Here is an 18523-nt window from a genome sequence, read left to right on the forward strand (position 1 = left end):
GGCCCTGGTGGGACTCAGGCTGCCTCTAGGACCCCCCAGGGGGTGGCATCTCGGGACCTTGACACCTCACCTTGTCTGACGTCTTTCTCCTCCTGTCCCAACTTTCCCCAGGAAATTTCCTAATACATCACTTTCTACACACCCTCCTCCCAGGGGCTGCTTCAGAGGGCTCCTAACTAAAACAGTGTGCACATGGCCTGAATATTCCTGGGTTCCAGAAGCAGAGCTGAGCTGACACCCAGCAACACCTACCCTCCCTCCAAACCCCAGGAGTCCATGCCATGACTTTAGCACACCTGATTTAAGATTATCAGATGCTTAAAACAGTGAATCACGTGTGAGTAGAGAAGTTCATTTCCATTTTACGATGAGTGACTATATTTTGAGAACATTTGGGATGGGTACATGATTCCCAGAGTCATACCGGGAAGAAATCTGTAGATACCAACCCATTTGTATTAGAAACAGGCTTCATGCATGCTCACGAGGCAGTGACTTCTTACCAGGGCATGATCTGTAGAGCTGCAGGGTCACATGAGATTCCCAGGCATGCCTTGTTTCCAGGATGACAAAATAGCTTATAAATGACTACCACAAAGTCACCTGGCCCAGGTAAGGCCACGCTGGGGTTGAGAGCCCGGTGCCCTATCTCTAAGTATTTCTGAGGTTATGTTCTGCTGAGCTGGGCATATCCTCTGGGGATCAAATCGTTTTTATACAACTGTTTCCAAGGCTTAGCAGAAAGTGGAGGAGATGTTCTTTCAAGCTGGCTGAAAAGGAAGCAGAGAAGGGATGACTATGAGCCATTGCTTGGGCAGAACATGGGGTCACAAATCTGTGCCTTCCCCTCCCATCCTCCCCCACCAGGCACCAGAAAGATGCCAGCTTCTGCTAAGACTAAATTCGTAACTCACTGAAGTCTCTATGGGTACCATCTTATTTAGTTCCTAACACATCCCCCATATCATTCCCATTTTATAGATGAGGAAACTGAGGCTGGGGAGTTGAAGTCATTTGCTTAGGGTCACATGGTGGTAGAGCAAGAATTTAAACCCAGGTCTGGCTGGCTCTGAAAAGCCATCCTAAACTGCCTGTCACAGTTGTGTTCTTCTCCACAGGCGCCCAGCACTCCCACGTTTAAGGTTCACAGTGCTCAGGTACATTCGACCCACGGCAAAGACTATTCCTGTCATCAGCAGGTAATAGACATACTAGCCTCAATCCCTACTGGCTCTAGATTTTCCTGGAGGACTCACACCTGAATATTCTGGAATCTGACACCTGACGTTTGCCGTTCAAGGACATCCTGGGGAAGTCACCTGCTTGGAAGGGCTTTTGTTTACCGCGTGTAGACATGCCGCTTTCACAGGGCACGAATGGGTATTCAGGTTTCACCTACTGAGACCCTTCTTGTCATTGTGATCCCACAGCCCTGTGCTTTCACCTACATCTCACCTTGGACAACATCTGAGAGCAGAGTCTGTGCCTAACCTATTTATAAACCTCCTCTGGTGCCAGCCCCCCTGCTTCCCCACCCCCACTGCCATCATTCTCTTCCCAGCCCAGTGGCCTCCCTGTGGTTCCTCTAAGCCAAGATCTTTCCTTTCTCAGGGTGTTTTTGTGTCCGTTCTCCAGGCGTTCCCATGGCAGCACCTTCTCATCTTAGCTCTTGGCTCAGATGTCACCTCCTCACCCCGCCTTCCCTGACCCCCATGTGAAGCAGCTTCCTGTACCCGCCGGTTACGGTTACGGTTACGGTTACGGTTACGCTGCACCACATCTGTCCGTTTCCTTCACTTATTTCAGTCTGTCACTTCCTTGCTCACTTACTTGTTGACTTGTTGAGTCTCCAACTAAAGGATGTTGGAGGCATAGCCCGTGACACTGGGACCTCTCTCTGCTCTGATCATTGCGTTGCCCCCAACACAATTCCTGGCATACAGTAGATATCCATGAACGGCTACTGAGCACCCGAGTGCCTGGTACATGCCTACCACAGACCTGGCCCTTGATAGTATCCTGCGACAGAGGGAGGGAGAGACAGAGGCACAGGCTTTGTGGGACAGTGGAGGACTTACCTGCCTGCTCGTAGAGGCATTAGAGCAAAGGAATGGAAAGGAGATGGAAAGGGAAGGTACAATCTAGTCGAGTCTATGGATTTAGGTCCAGAGGAAACTTCCACTTCTGATAACACACCAAGTTCTCATATGTTCACTTTGAAATGCTCAGGGAGTGTAAAATCCTACCTGCAGACAAAGCCCCATTCTTCACCCTCCCACTGGTCGACTTCATGATTAAAGCTACCTAGAACACCTCACTGCCCAAACCCCCCCACCCCCCACCCCCATCCTCTACCATTGACTCATTGCTCCTCCCACTTACCCGCTGTCGTGGCTTTATTGAAAGTGCCTCTGTTGTCCTTTTCCATGTTCTGCCACATTCTTGGAGTCACCCTCTGCCAAAAAAAAAAAAACACCCCAGGGCTCTGTCAGGGTGGGCCTGTCGGTTCCTGCTCAAAGGCTCACCTGTCACTGCCAAGTGAAGTCCAAATACCTAGGCCTGGCCTGGCCTGGCACCCTGGCCTGTCCCACAAATGGGGTCACGTACTCCCCACTTGTAGCCTCTCCCTTGGAGAGTCTGGCCCTGCCCACATTTCTGGCCTCATCTCCTGCCACTGTCCCCCTCACGTATTAGACATTCCAGTTGCAGTGCTGGCCAAGTGGCTTCCACCCTCAGGATAGTCACACTTGCTGTTGTTAAAAAACCACTTGGGCTTATTCATGTGTGAATTTCCTGCTTGGTACTAGCTGCGTGGTAGCAGGGCCTGGGTCTGCCATGTTCACGGATGTAGCCCCAACGTCCAGTACAGAATGAAGAATAGAATAAAGAATGAACAAGTACAAGATGCTTGATAAATGCTTAATCAGGATATGATGGATGGATGGATGGATGGATGGATGGATGGATGGATGGATGGATGGATGGGTGGATGCATGATTGAATGAATTATTGGATTGATGGGTGGGTAGACCAATGCATAATTGAATGGAATGATAGTATCAGCCATATTTTCCAATTCCGAGAATGAAGAGGGAGGGACTTAAGCACCTCCAATCTCAGGTTCTGATGTTTAGCGTGAAACCATATTTGTTGTGAACCCCTCTTTGCCTAATACCTCCTCTGCCCACCATCAGACCACAGGTCTTTTATTTTATTTCCCAATCTGGTTCCTAGTGTGTCACCTGTGAGATATCCCTGAGCTGCTGCCTCGGGTCCTGTCTTGGTCACCTGTCTAGCTGCTCCCCCGACCCCCAAGTCTGGTGCCAGGGCTTGCTCCTGTCAGGACCCTCCCAGCCTGCATCCTGGAATGGCTCCTGCCATGCCACATGCCACCTGGAGGACTTCCCAAGCTGGGGGAGAGACTTTCACAACAGAAGCATCTTGGCATCCCACCACATCACCCCCAAAGTGCCATCTCATGGCAAAAAGCACCTGGGGGGAATATGGTCATTTCCCTTCTTAGCAGCTTCAAACTGTAGCTCTCATAATAGTCAATAGGATTTTATTTTTCTCCTTCACCCAAGAAATGCTCATGGTCCTTTTTAGGACTCTCTGCAAAGAAAGGATAGTTTCTTCTCTTACCTGAATGTCCTTTGTATAATGTATGTCGTAGGAATCGCCCATCTGGAAAACAAAGGATTCAGTGCCTTTCAGAAAGTTTGTAAGACCCAAACTATTTTCATAATAGTACTAAGGAATTACTTGTATTTTTCACTCGCATTCTCTCGAATAGACAGTAGAATTTTCCATAGTCTACGTGACTTTGGTATCGCAGCCAATCAAATGCAGAAGCAGATGTGAGACTCTAGTTCTTCTTAATTCACATATTAGAATTGCACAAATGTAAAATCATGCTGCTCTTCTCACTATTTTTTGTGCTCGAACATAGTTACTTTAAAGAAAAATGTTATTTCTGTTTACTACATAATGAATTTATCATTGTTATTTTAATGAATACATAAATATTTTTAACGTCTCAGCCTTATGGTAAATATCCATGGCCACACAAAGGAGAACTCTGTGGGGTCCTCAATATATTTTGAGTATAAAGGGGTCCTGAGATCAAGAAGTTTGGGAACCACTCTCTTCACAGATGAACTGGAAACAAAATTTCAGCATATTGTCCAGCAAATGTCATTACAAAATATGTTCACATGGGGAGTAAATGGTATTTTTAAAAGTCCGTTCAAAAGAGACTCAAATGTCATTACTGGAAATGACAAAGTAATTTGAGAATGAATTCTTCATTCATTGCTTCATTAATCCTCTCTGAGTCTCACCTGGAAATGGGCATAAAATTAGTATCTCTTAAATTATTGTGAGGATTAAAAGAAATAATTTCATTTACAATGTATATGCAAATATTAGAAGGAACCATATGAAATTGCCATTTTTGTGTGTAAAAAGTGGCCCACTCTTGGCAATTTCATATGTCTCACATTACTAAGCATCACCACTACACAATTCCCTCCGTTGATTGTCAGCCCCCACCCAAGCCCAGCAGTAAAACATTTCAGGGAAGAGTGGAAATCTGGCCAGAACACAGATGTTTCACGGCAATCAATGTCTGCCTCCATCAGCTCACTTTTCCCCATCAGTGCATCAGCCTTGTCTGACGGCTGTGATGTTCAAAAATCACATTTATGCACTTGAAACTCAGATCATGTTACATGTCAATTCTAGCTCAACTGAAAAATCACCTCCATGCACTATCTGATCATTTTATTTCCTTTTGTTCTGTGGCCATCCTAAAAATCATCTGAGTCTTTAAGACCAGGATTGACATTTATTGTACAAGGCGAAAGAGTCCAAGCGATCTGACCCACACCCTCGGGTGGATAGCTTATCAGCAGCCTTGGGGAGGCGGAGAGCTTATCAGAAGTCAAGTTTTAGGGTTTTTTCCAGGCCAGAGGCTTTCCGAAACATTCCTGTTCCTCCCTTTTCCTTGAGGATGCATTTTGGCCAAGTAATGCCTGCTCAAGGCTCTGTGACCTTATTTTATTCTGCTCAGGACACAGCTGGCAAAGTCACTTGTCCCAGGCAAGCATTGGGCCCTATCTCCCATATCATGAGTCTGGATGCTCAGCTTTTGAATGATCTTGAACCCACTCAAAAAAAAAAAAAAAAAAAAAGGAAAAAGAAAAACAAAACTACACTAATTCCCCCTGATCCTGCTCTCTAAAAAATAAGATTTATTGCATGTATCAATGTTCATTTTCCCTTGAGAAAGACATGACCCCCTCAAATGCTGGGTTCCAGGCTGATGGCCTGTAAAACTTGAATGATCATTCGAGCAGCTGGCCCTCAGAGCAGACAGCATTTTAGGTGTGGGCGTGAGATCTGCAACTTATTCTCAAATACTCCGGAAGAGCAAATATGTAGATGTCTGTGGAGGGAGAGTTGGGGTTGGGGAGAGAGAGAGAGAGAGAGAGAGAGAGAGAGAGAATGATAAAGCAAATGTGACAACATTTTAACAATTGGTGAATCGGGGTAGAGAGTCCCAGGCACTGTTCTTGTCACTTTTCTGTTAGTCTGCAATTATTTAAAATCTGTAGTTAAAAAAAAAAAAAAGGGGGCCGGCCCGGTGGCTCAGGCGGTTAGAGCTCCGTGCTCCTAACTCCGAAGGCTGCCGGTTCGATTCCCACATGGGCCAGTGGGCTCTCAACCACAAGGTTGCCAGTTCAATTCCTCGAGTCCCGCAAGGGATGGTGGGCTCTGCCCCCTGCAACTAAGATTGAACACGGCACCTTGAGCTGAGCTGCCTCCCGGATGGCTCAGTTGTTGGTTGGAGCATGGGCTCTCAACCACAAGGTTGCCAGTTCAATTCCTCGAGTCCCGCAAGGGATGGTGGGCTCTGCCCCCTGCAACTAAAATTGAACACGGCACCTTGAGCTGAGCTGCCGCTGAGCTCCAGGATGGCTCAGTTGGTTGGAGTGCGTCCTCTCAACCACAAGGTTGCCGGTTCGACTCCCGCAAGGGATGGTGGGCTGTGCCCCCTGCAACTAGCAATGGCAACTGGACCTGGAGCTGAGCTGCGCCCTCCACAACTAAGACTGAAAGAACAACAACTTGAAGCTGAACAGAACCCTCCACAACTAAGATTGAAAGGACAACAATTTGACCATTGTTCCCCAATAAAGTCCTGTTCCCCTTCCCCAATAAAATCTTTAAAAAAAAAAAAAAAAAAAAAAAAAAAAAAAAAAAAAAGGTATAAAAGGCTTCTTCCTTAGTTGCCTGGGTCAAGAGTGCCCCGCTCTTCCCCAAGAACTTTGTTCCAAGAAAAGTTGTTGGAATTCAGGATGTTTCCAAACTTTCTACAACTACCAACAATCCTTGCTAAGTGACAGTCCCTCTGGGCACAAGGCTAAAAATTTCACTTACATTTCCAACAGCCAGGCTCAGATCATTCCTGTGGGAGGGGGAGAACACACACACACACACACACACACACACACACACACACACACACACTCACACACGCACACATGGATGCACAAATGGGCTTTGGAGCAGGTGGACAGGCTAGGAATTCCCACTCTGCTCCTGGTTAGCTGTGTGCACTGTCTGGGCAAGGTCTTGAACTCAAGTCCTCCGTTTTCCATCAGACAGAGATGATAGCTGTGTCCATTCCTTGAGGACCTACTGTGTGCCAGGTGCAGCTCTAAGCACCTTACCTGTCTTCTCTCATTAAAACCTCATAACTACCCTTGGAAGCGATTACTATCGTGACCATCACCAGCTCCATTTTACAGATGAAGAAACTGAGGCTAAGAAACATTAGTTACCTGCCCAAGGTCACCAGGGAAGAAAGCTGCAGGATTTGAACCAATTTCACTGGTTCTGAGCCTGTACTCTGAATCACACACAACACTGCCTTCTGGTTTTATACTTCTCCTTTTATAGGCTTCTGACAAAATTTAAAGACAGAATCTCTGAGGCACTCAGTCAACAGCAGGCATCATTTAATTGCTCTCTTTGCTTATCTCCATCCTAGAAGTGGGTCTCATGTAAGTGAATAAGCAGGATCAGGAGATAAGAAAGGCAAAGTAGTTCCAGGCTTTTCCAGTGATAAAAATGGCATTACATTTCGCAGGACTCCTGATTCACCCCACAGCTCTCTTTTGATAAAGGCTGTTCCTTCCAGACTTCAGCATGTTCCTACAGGCTGGTCTGCTCTTGGGGTTTTGCATGTGATAGACCACATACCCCATCCACTAAGGTGTGATTTGGTGTCTAGAGATGAACAGTAACACAAATAGCAGAGATTCTGTTTTGTGCAAGAGGCATAGGAGCTTAACTATTATAAGCCCATTTTACAGATAAGGAAAATGAGGCATGGAAAGTTCTACTATTTGTGACACTCAGCAGTGAGGGACCAAGTGGGCCCTGGAGCCCAAGCTATCTGGCCGGAGAACCCATTTGTTAACTCCAAATAGCAAGTAGAATGTAGGAGAAATCACAAAGATACCTAGTTAGTTTGAATCCTTTTACAGGCAATATTTTTCAAATTCAAATCAGAATTCCAGATATCCAGATTCTCAAGATAGTTCTAATGTCTCATAATTTTATTATTTGCAATGATAATGATGCTAAACATGTAACTGATTTAATGTGTATGTCTTTCTTGACACACCTCAGAGAAATAAATTCTCAAATCAGGAAAAAAAATGCTTTGGCAGATCATGTACGCTGATGTATTCTTTTGGCCAACAGGGTCGCTGTAATTATCCTTGATCTTGACTGAGGGTGTTATCTGTCCTCAGCTGTTAGGACTCAGAGATGCAGAAGTGGGGACGTGGGCCCGGGAGTGTGTGGACTCAGTTCCAATGAGCTCGTCTTTGATAAGTCTACCCTCCCTCTCCCGGAAGTTCCAGATTCTTTGCTTGCCACACGTGTCTTCCAAATCCACACCAAACCTCTCGACCTTACGCCTTGCATGAAGCACAGGCGGGTTTTAGATCTCACCCGCAGTCCTTGCTCTGCTGTCCTTGCTCTCCTTGGGAAAATTATGCAAATTAATGTGACACTGTTCGTGCCCCTCACTCATCTATTGATTGTCTCCATTCCCAAAGACAAAGACTAATGAAGTGACACTGAATGGTCCTGGTAGAAGTTAAGAGTTCTCAGACAATTCAAAAAAGAGATATATAGATGGATATAAAACATCTGATGTTTTCTGAGCACCTATTATCTCTTGCCTCTGCTCTGAGGCCTTTACATGTCTGATTTAAATGAATCCCTATAACAACACCAAGTGGCCCCATTTTACAGATGGGGAACCCGAGGCTCAGAGATTGAAGCACTTGACCCCAAAGTCAGCCAGCTAGGAGGTGGCAGAGCTGGGGCTTGCAGCCAGTCTGCTGACTCAAAGGCCTGTGTCACGTGCAGGCGAAGGGGGAAAGGGTGGAAGATTGGAAAGGAGGAGCAGGGCAGGACAGCAGGAGGGAGGGAGGTGCTCTCGGCCAGGATCAGGGGCCAGTGGTTTTCTCTGCAACGGGTCTTCCATGTGGGGGATTGCAGAGAGAGTGGGGTTGAGGGCTTGGGCACCCACACTCACCTGCCTGCCGGCGCTGCTTGACGCACTGGCCGCGGTTGGGGATGCCCTTAGCGACATCACCTGGGCTCAGGATGTGGCACTTGTAGCCCGAGGGACAGAGGAGTGGCTCTGCCCCATCTTCTGTGGTGCTGCAGATCTCTGCTGTGGGAAGGACACAGGCCAGGGTCTCAGGGGCAGCCCCTCTTGGTGGCAGTGAATGCACGCTAGCCAGGGGGGCACGTTATCTCATCTGTGCCTCCCAGGTTCCAGGCTATGCCTTGGGTCTCACTCAGAGTTGTGCGCGCACACACACACACACACACACACACACACACACGGGGCAGTCCAAAGTACATGATCCCAAACATATCCTCACACGCATAGTGACACATGTACCGTGTTCCCCCGAAAATAAGACCTAGCCAGACCATCAGCTCTAATGCGACTTTTGGAGCAAAAATTAATATAGGACCTGGTCTTATTTTAATATAAGACCTGGTCTTATATTAATATAAGACCGGTCATATAATATAATATAATATAATATAATATAATATAATATAATATAATATGAGAGCTTATATTAATATTTTACTCCAAACGATGTATTAAAGCTGATGGTCCAGCTAGGTCTTATTTTCGGGGGAACACGGTACATACACGTTCACTTACAAACCCTGAAACACATATGCTCACATTGAGCCACTTGTGCACACACATGTTCACGCACAGAAATCCTGACACACACACACGCTCACACATCACACATACACATTTTCCCCGTCCCACAAGTTCTAACACACATAGGCGTACTACACTTACAGTTACCCACACATGTTCACACGGACACAAATCCTGCACACACACTCACACACAGTCACACATATTTACATGAACACATGCACAAATATTCAGACAGGCACGGCCACATGGTTGCTTGCATAGCTGCATACCCTCACAGATGACACAGTCGCACACACAAAAGTGTGCAACATCACAAGCACAACCTCACACACGCAAGTACAGCCTACAGTTCTCTAGGCCCTGGGCCTGCCCATGGTTCTTTTCAGAAACTGCTCTCCACCCACCCTGGAGGAGGCCCCATCATCAGGAAGCAGAGAACACCTTACTGTGATTTTTGGGATCTGAAAACCAACCCCCAACTCCCTCCTTCTCAATTCTTCACCAGGAAGGAGGCCCCATTCCCTGGGAGAGTCAAAGCCTATACTGTCCTGGGGATGCTGAGAGCCTGGCCACCCCACCATCACCCTTCTGGGTTGGAGTGGGGGAGGATCCAAGAGGGATGAGTATTTGGGCACAGGCCACCTGCTGGAGCAGAGGCAGCCCATGTTATCAGTATTCTGGTAGCAGCCCGAGAAGGAGGGATTCTGGCTCTGACACTAGGACTGGGCTTTATCCTGTAGGTACCTTGCAACGCCTCCTCAGGGCCATCCAGGAGCCAGCCATTGCCACCAAGCCATCGAGGTTTCGGCTGTACCAGCCAATCTAAAACTAACAAACAATACATGGTTAAATTGAGGTCCTCCTCAGGCAGCTGAGAAACACCCCAGCCTCTGGGAATGGGGGAGCCTACATTTCATCATGAAACACAGAGGCTCTCCGGAGGAGAAACAACTGTGGTTCTCCAGAGTACATTTGCTCCTTCCTTTTAGTAATAGAACTTTGAGTTTTGGCTGGCCACTGGGTGGCCAAGCTGGAGACTACATTGCCCAGACTCCCTGGAAACTAGGTGTGGCCATGTGAGTGAATTCTGGCCAATGGGATGTGAGCAGAAAGTGATGATGTAACTTCTGGTTCTGCCTTTGCATTGAGGCCTGTTTGCTCCCCTCGCCCACTCTCTCCCTTTTCTTGCAGTCTGCGAGCCACTTTGACCATGCAGAGCAATAAGATGGAGGGAACCTGGGTCCCAGGATGACTGTGGAGCAGAGCCACCTGCCTCCCATGGACCTCCTACTTCTGGCCTATTAACTGAAGGAGACCCAACCTAATAGGTTGGACCTCTGGGTTTATGGGTCTTTTTTTTACAGCAGCCTGTTCCATAACCAATACATTTTTAACCAGAAGAGTGACCCACTCAGTAGACTAGAAGATCTTCAAAAACCTAAAATAGGGGTTGAAAGCCCAAATGCCTCCAGGGGCAGATAGGTAACATAAAGGAGAAAAGCAGGTCAGGTAGGACAAAGAGGTAGGGCCAACCGGAGAATGTTCCTGACTGAGTGGGTCAGCTGCTGGTCAGCTCTGGCCAGCCATTTCCAGTGTTTGCAGAGGTGATTTTTGTTTTAAACTCTAAATCTGCATTTTAACAAATGTAAATCCTCTGGTTTTCAAATATCGGCAGCTAATTGAAAACATTGTAAGCGTTTTGGAGATCAAGTAATACTGGTCTGGGAGTACATTATGTTTATGATCTCTGCTTTAGTCTGAATCAGAAATATGACAAAAATAAAGAAGTTCATGTGCTGTCTAGCGCCTTTGAAAGTCCATAGATAGGTGTTGGTAAAAATGCTGTTTAGCTTTTTCTTTAAAAGTATGAGATGGTCACTCACAGAGTGGAAATTGAAACAACAGAAATTGCACTTTACAATTTCTGAACTAGAGGGATTACACAATAAGATTCTGCAGCCACCATTTCTAATCGTATGGTTTTCCCTCTTTCTTCCCACCACCTTGGATCACATGATAGAAAATGTATTGAATGCTTTTTTTTTTCTTTTTTTTTTTTTAAGGAGGGCGCAGCTCATGGTGGCCCATGCGGGGATCGAACCAACAACCTTGGTGCTACCAGCACTGTGCTCTCACTAACTAAGCTAACCAGCTACCCCTTCCATGCTATCTTTTACCAAATAGAAAATGTATTAATATTTTCTATTTGTCTTCTCCTTTGCATTGGTCAAAGGCTTCTGAGCAGCAGGGAAATATAGCATTTTGCTATACTTTTTGGAATACTGCAACACGGTCAAGACCTCTCATCAATTTGCAGACCCCTAACGGCCTGGAGGCCCAAGGTCTCACCTTTCTATTCCCTTACTAGAACTTGCTGGGATCACCTGATAAATAAACTCCCTGTACTTCAGTGCTTTTATCAAAGTCTGCCTTTGATAACAGTCTGTCCACCCCCTGCAGCTGTGTGAATTGCAATGAAGTGTGTAAGCTGCTTTGAACAGGGCCTGGTGCATTTCAAGGCATCTGCTCATGTTTGATCATGGTTCTCAATTCAAAGCAATTTTGTCCTAACATTTAGCAAAGTCTAGAGATATTTTTGGTTGTCATACTATGGAGTGGGGGTACTACTGGTATCTAGTGGGTGGGGGCCAGGGATGCTGTCTGGCATCGTACAATGCACATGTCACCCCCACCCCCACCTCAATTAGAATTATCCAAGAGTTCCAAGGGTGAGAAACCTTGTGTTACATGTTATTATTATTATTGCTATTATTATTCTGACTAATGGTTCTTCCTTCTGGCCAGTGAAAACTAGTCGTTTTATTATTTTATGAATTATTGATTCATTGAATAACTTTTAGATGTCCAGAGATTATTTTAGATGGTGGGGATGCAGCAGTGAATGAACAGACCAAACTCTCCTTATGAGGCTGACCTTCAAGTGGGGGGAACAGTCCATGAACAAACAAATAAAACACAATATTCCAGGTTGGGCTATAAAGAAAACTTAAGCAGGGTAGAGGGTTAAGGAATGGCCGGAGGAGGGATTGCCTTATTTAGAGAGGGAAATCTTCCCTGAGAAAGTGACTGTCTCTGGACAAAGATCTGAAGGAGATGTGTGGGTGTCTAGGAGAAGGATATTCCAGGCAGTGAGGGACCCCATATATGGGCCCAGGTGCCAGAACTGGGGCCCCACATCCCCGCGCTCAGGGCCTAAGGCTGTGTTCACTTCCCTGTCAGAAAACTGGATTGAAACTCTAGTTCTGCCTGTTGTGTGACTTTTGGCAACCAATTCAGCTTCTCTGAGCTTCAATGTCTTCAGCTGTAAAACAGGGCTCTCCACCAACTGGGACTGTGTGAGCATTAAATGAGATAATGTATAGAAAGGTCATCATAAATGTCACGGACAGTTGTACAGTTTGTGCACTGCTCAAAAGCAATTGGCCTAGGTGGCAATGAGGCTAGAATCACTGTGCCCTGTTGCAGTCCAAAGGACTGCACTTTTTTTGACTTGCCCACCTAAAGGGAAGCACCTTTATGTGCTTTTCCACCAGGAGGGGGCGACATTTTGTCACATAAAGGGCTCTGTAAGAGCCAGCCTGGCCCTGAGCACCTCACTCACTCGGTTCCCGGACAAGAGGGAGTGCTCAAATACATGGTAGACTGTAATTATGAGCATCATTAAGAGTGCTGAGTCCCTTGTCATCGCTGTGACCTCACTCCAAAGAAAACACAGTGTGGTCATTCTTGCTTCGGCCTTGGGAAGAAGGGTTGGAGGTGCCTTCTCAGAGCCACCTTTGGTAATTAAGGCCCACGGAACCCGCAGCCAAAAGATGCAGTCCAAACAGGCGGTTATTGTTTAAGGCTCAGCCCTACGCAGAACTGAGAGTGGAGGAAACTTTCCTGCCCCCATCCTTATGGACACCTTTTCTCCACCCAGGGGGAGGTAGCTGCCCATCTCCCCACAGACTCCCTTTCCCTCCCCTCCCAAACCTTCTCTCCAGAAGGGATCTGAAACTCCTTCCCTTCAAAGATGAATCCCTGAGAACTGTTTCTCCCAAATGGGTTCTCATTAAGATTCAACAAACGTTATTGATTACTTGCTCCTAACCTGATGGGGCCCCAAGCGCTTCGGAATTTCAGATCCCGCCAGGAGCTGCACATTCTCATTTCAGTTTTACAGGTGGGGGGAATCTAAGGAGGTGAGCCGCTAGCCTGTGGATTTGAACCCAGGAGTCTGCATACCCCTGCCTCTCTGGGCACCCCCTATCTACCCTGCTAAGGTCCCAGGTCTCCATCTCAAATGCCTCCAAGGCCAGGTATGAGTGTAGAAGGCCTGGTGGGGTCTGTGGAGAACTGGAGGACCTGGCTACTATCTAGGGGCACCTGAGGCTCCCGCAGGTAGTGGTCCAGGGAATGCGGTCCAGTATTTTTAAGAAACGCTGGAAATCTGGATTTTTTAAAGATATCTCTCCCATCTTCACAGCAGGGGGCATTTCCCCTGGAAGGCACGGTTTCCTGGACTGTAGCCCTTTGAGGACAGCGCGCTCAGTACATCTAGCTGGATGCTTGCTCAATGAGCTGCTCTGTTCCATTTCACAGGTGGACCCGCCCAGGTGGCCCAGGCTTAAGCCCAGCTGCGTTTTTCCCAGTGGGGACCTCCGGGCAGGGCAGGACCCTTCACCTGGGTGCCCCACCCCGCCCCCAACTCCCCAGGGCCCGGACACCTACCTGGCGGGGGCGGCACGGCCTCCAGGCAGGCATATGCACAGCCGTTGTAACAGCAGCGCCGTTGCCGCGGGCACTCAGAGTCGGCCTGGCAGCGCACCGCCTGGCAGGCGTCGGGGGGCAGCGAGCGCGGGGGCGGCGGGCAGCGGTCCGCGCGGGGCTGCTGGGGGCCGCCAGCTTCCTCGCCCTGCAGAGAGAGGGAAGCATCAGCGGTGCCCAGCGGCCGCAGCCAGCGGGGCCCACGTTAGAATCCCAGCGCTGCTTGGAGCTGTGCGCTGCAGTCAAGTTCCTGGGCCTCTCTGAGCCTCCGCGTCCGCACTCACAGCAGACCTAGCCTTACAGGGTTGCGCTGAGGATTAACAGGTGTTGTTTCTCTTTGTAATAGCCCCCAACTGAAATGTCTGTAAACCTACCAGCAGCAAAAAGGACAAATGAATATGGAGAACAGTTTATCTGTTAAGTTTTATCCTGAATAGATAGATATAGATAGATAATAGATAGATAGATATATACATATATACCACATGTATTTTATATATACACACATATACCACAGGGTATATGTGTGTGTCTACAAAATCACGCATATATACAGATGTATCTTATAATCCATATGTTTATATAGAGCTTTGAGAATTTATAAATCTTACATGGAATCGATAAATTCACACAACTTGGATAAATCTCACAAACAATATTGAGCAAAAAAAACCACACAAAAAAACAGAAGAGGCAGCAGCAGCCAGCTCACAAGAGAACACACAGTCTGATTCCATTTATATTCTTAGTTCAGCAAGAGGCAGCTGAGCTGATGCCGGGTGTGAGAAGCTAGGAGAGTGGCCACTTAGTGCGTGAGGCCCAGGAGCAGCATGGGGGTCTCTGGAGGCTGGTCCTGTTCTGTTTCTTGATCTGGGTGCTGGTTCACTTTGTGCAGAGCTGTACTAGGCATGTGATTTTTTTGTGCTTTCCGGTATTACGTTTCAATGAATAGTCAGTGAGACACAGTACTTAGCATAGAGGACATACCGGCACGTGACCAACAAAATAAGAATGTTAGAGGGGATGTTGGGAGCGTTTGTCACCAGGCAACCCATTGTGGGTCTCTGACAATTAAAATTTTTTAAAACTGTAGACGTACTTATGAAGAATTTTTAATGACAGGAAAAACACTTATGATATGTTAGAAAAAAAAAAAAGGCAAGCTACAAAGTGGCATATGCCATCTGGTCTCCTCTGAAAAGTGGAAGGTCAAGGATGCATTAAACATCCTTCCCCGCACAGCTAGCGCGGTGGCTGCAAATTCCACGCGCTGCTCCCAATGCCCTGTAGGGGGCGTCGGGCCATCAAGAACAGGTCCCAAGCAGGCGCGTCTTGGAATTGGAATTTCAAGGACCAGTGGTTTTCAAACTACTTCCCAGGGACTGCCAGGGGCAAGAGGGGGAAGAAAGCAGTAAGCAAGTGGGGAGGCAGGTAGCTTGGAAAAGGTGGGGCTCCTGGTCCCCACCCCAGCTTCACCCAGAGAATTCATCTTCTCTTCCGTATATAGGTCATTAAATTCGTGGAAAGTAAAAATGAACACAAAGCCAACATTTGGCAGATAAGGAAAGGAAGGCTTCGTGAGATTGGTGGTTCTTCCCCCAAACAAAGGGGAGACTGGAGTATGGAACTTCTAAATCCTGGTTCAGTCTTTTCACCATTCCTGCCCCACCTGGTCCCCCTAATTATAAACGCCATCCTGAATAATTTCAAAGCTGCAAGCAGGAGACATAACCCTAAGCCATTAGCTCTTAGTTCATTTTCTGCAGAACGAACATCATTGGACCCAGCGTAAGGCCCCACCATTTTCATCCTAATAGAATGTGACAGCTGCCGAGGCCTCCTTGGGAGGGTGACGAGGAATGCCCATGCATGGGCTAGAGGGGACAGTTGGTTTTTCTGCCTAGCCTGTTTTTATATCAAGCCTCATTTATGAAATTTAATGGAACCTGGAGATCAGAAGTGAAATACTTTTCACCCACCTCCAACGCCTCTGCCTCCGGGTCCAGTGACTTCCTAATGGCACCCCCAACAGGGGGCGTATAGATCAATTTTAGATGGGCCGCAGCTCTCTGAGAGGAAAGTTCAAACGTTGTTTCTCAGAATTTGAAGAGAACAAGAGATAAGCGGCTTAGAAGTCAAATCTCGCAAGTTATTTACGGTGGTGCCAGCAGAAACAACAGACGGGGGAGGGTGATAAAGAACTGATTTCCCTGAGGGCCCCAGATTAAAGGATTAAATATTTTGAAAAATATTTCATGTCCTGCAAGGTGATAGTCAAAGAAGGTCCTAAACAAAGGATGTTTCCTAGAGTTCTGAGAAAGAACTGACTTTCATCAAAGAAGTAAATAGATCACTCTCCAATGGCCTCTTAGCCCACCAGGGTTAAAGAGTCAAAGTCCATGGCCTACAGGTTGGACCCCAGGCCCAAGCTGCCCCGACCCCCTCCACATCTCTGACCTCCCTCCCACCACTCTCCCCCTTGCTCAGTCTTGTCTAGTGCCTGGGCCTCGCCAAGGTCCCTGGAACACAATAAGCCTAGTCCCACTGCTAGGCCTTTGCACGGGCTGTGCCTCTCACCCAAGATACCTGCTTGGCTCTGGCCTTTACGTAGCTCCAAACCCCTGATCACTGTGGGAATACTGTGTTTGACCAACTCGTGGGTTTATTGTTTTTCTCCCCCTACAATGTGCCTTCCTTAGGGGCTCAGTTTTGTGCCCACCTGTATCCCCAGTACCTACACTCTCTGCAGCCCCAGCCCGTCCTCTCCTCCATTGCCACTCAAATGAAAATAAAATAATGGCAGGCCAAATTCCTCTGAGAATGAGGCAACTCACTCCAGACTGTCAACATCCTTCATGAAAATCCCAGAGCAACCTGTGATTTCCATCTGTTATCTCCATTCCTGCTAAGGGATTGCATAACCAAGTCTATTTCCAAACAGCTGCTAGACACACATTCATGGTGCAACTCAGACAGGAACTTTCTAGGGCTGCCTGCCTTACTTGGATCAAAATGACCCCTTGAAGGTTACCGGCCTGGTAGCCATTTTCCATTCCTCGGGGAGATAGCCTGTAGATTAGCAAAGCCATGCTGCCGCTGATAGACTCAGGAAGCAGGTGAGGGAAATGCCAGTTCTGGTCCCTTCAGTGGGAAGCCCAATTCTGCAAGTGCAAGTCTGGAGCCCACTGAAGCAAACAGCCTGGACATCCAACCAAAGGAGGCTGGATAGATAAATAGTGGCACATCTGAACCTCGGAATACCATAGAAACCTTTGAAAAGAGGACACAGATCTACCCTATTAACATAGTCACCATATGTTGTTCAATGAAAAACGCAAGGTACAAAACTGTAAGAATAAGCCAGACACAATTCCACATACTGTATGACTGCATTGAGATGAAATGTCCCGGATAGACAAATCCACAGAGACTGAAAGCAGATTGGTGGTTGCCAGGGGCTGGGGGAGGGGGAATGGGGAGTGACTGGTTAGTGGGTCTGGGGTTTCTTTTTGGGGTTATGGAAATGTTGTGGAACTAGATAGTGGTGGTGGCCCCGCAACGTTGTGAACGTACTAGAGGCCACTGAATTGTACACTTTAAAATGATTAGTGTTACATGAGTTTTATCTCAAAAAATTTTTAAAAAGCATTATGAATAAAATGCCATTAAGAAAAAAATGTGTGCAGAGTATAACTGCTTCATGAAAAAGTGTAAGCACACAGCCCCCAAAATGTCAACAGCATTTATGTTGTGGAGGAAGAATTTAGATCAATTTTACTTATTTATAACTTTCTAGAGTGTCTGAAATTTTTACAGTAAACATTATTTTTATAATCAGGAAAAAAATGCAAACCATTGCCATTTAAGGAGAAAGAATCCAGTCTCCAGAGTTCTTCCAATTTACCCGCGTCCCTCCCTCTGCCCTCCCCACGCCCTTCATTCTGCTACTAAGAGCTTTACCCTTCTTTGGAATGTTCCAGCAACTTAGCGGCCAGACCCATAAAAGTGCACCCCAGGACTGGTTTGCTCGGTGCAGGAAGAAAGCCGGGTTTCCTCTGAGCATTGCTTGCTCTTCCTCTGGAATTTGGACGTCAAAGACCTAAAAATATGTCTCTCCCTGGAACAGAGGGCGTAGAGTTCAGTGTGCATTGACGAATGCCATTTCTCGATGCCCTGGACCTTAGCACTGGGCTCTGGGGGAAGAATTTAGTGTACGGTTAATGGGACGTCCTTTGAGAGGTGCTCCAAAGCCCGATCTTAACACCGGGGACACCCCCATCTCCGTGAATGTCTACAAACTAAACCAACTCCTTCAACTGGTCTCCACTGAGCGTGGCTGTACACCTGAAAGTAGTTTAGAACTTTCCATCCCTTCTCTCCTGTTCTGGAAGGTTTTAATATAATTTATTCATTCGTTTACTGGCAAATTCAGAGTTCTCAGGCCGACTATGTGCCAGGAACTGGGCTGGCTGGGTA

General features: G+C 47.1%; 1 protein-coding gene across 3 annotated transcripts in view; it reads right to left on the reverse strand.

Annotated features, from left to right (window-relative positions):
* Positions 1 to 350: 350 nt before the first annotated feature.
* The window catches only part of WFDC1 (WAP four-disulfide core domain 1), a 62623-nt gene continuing 44450 nt past the window's right edge, over positions 351 to 18523 (reverse strand). For all 3 annotated transcript variants that reach the window (XM_074314502.2, XM_074314501.2, XM_019743736.3), the window contains exons 3-8: positions 14012 to 14195; positions 10025 to 10108; positions 8618 to 8758; positions 3643 to 3684; positions 2383 to 2455; positions 351 to 770 (exon numbers count right to left, since the gene is read on the reverse strand). In XM_074314502.2, the coding sequence (XP_074170603.1) occupies positions 2397 to 2455; positions 3643 to 3684; positions 8618 to 8758; positions 10025 to 10108; positions 14012 to 14195 (510 nt within the window). In that variant the 3' untranslated portion in view covers positions 351 to 770; positions 2383 to 2396. The remainder of the gene's footprint in view (positions 771 to 2382; positions 2456 to 3642; positions 3685 to 8617; positions 8759 to 10024; positions 10109 to 14011; positions 14196 to 18523) is intronic.

The sequence above is a fragment of the Rhinolophus sinicus genome, chromosome 8 (assembly GCF_057876585.1).
Source record: "Rhinolophus sinicus isolate RSI-liver-muscle chromosome 8, RSI-T2T, whole genome shotgun sequence".
NCBI lineage: Eukaryota > Metazoa > Chordata > Mammalia > Chiroptera > Rhinolophidae > Rhinolophus > Rhinolophus sinicus.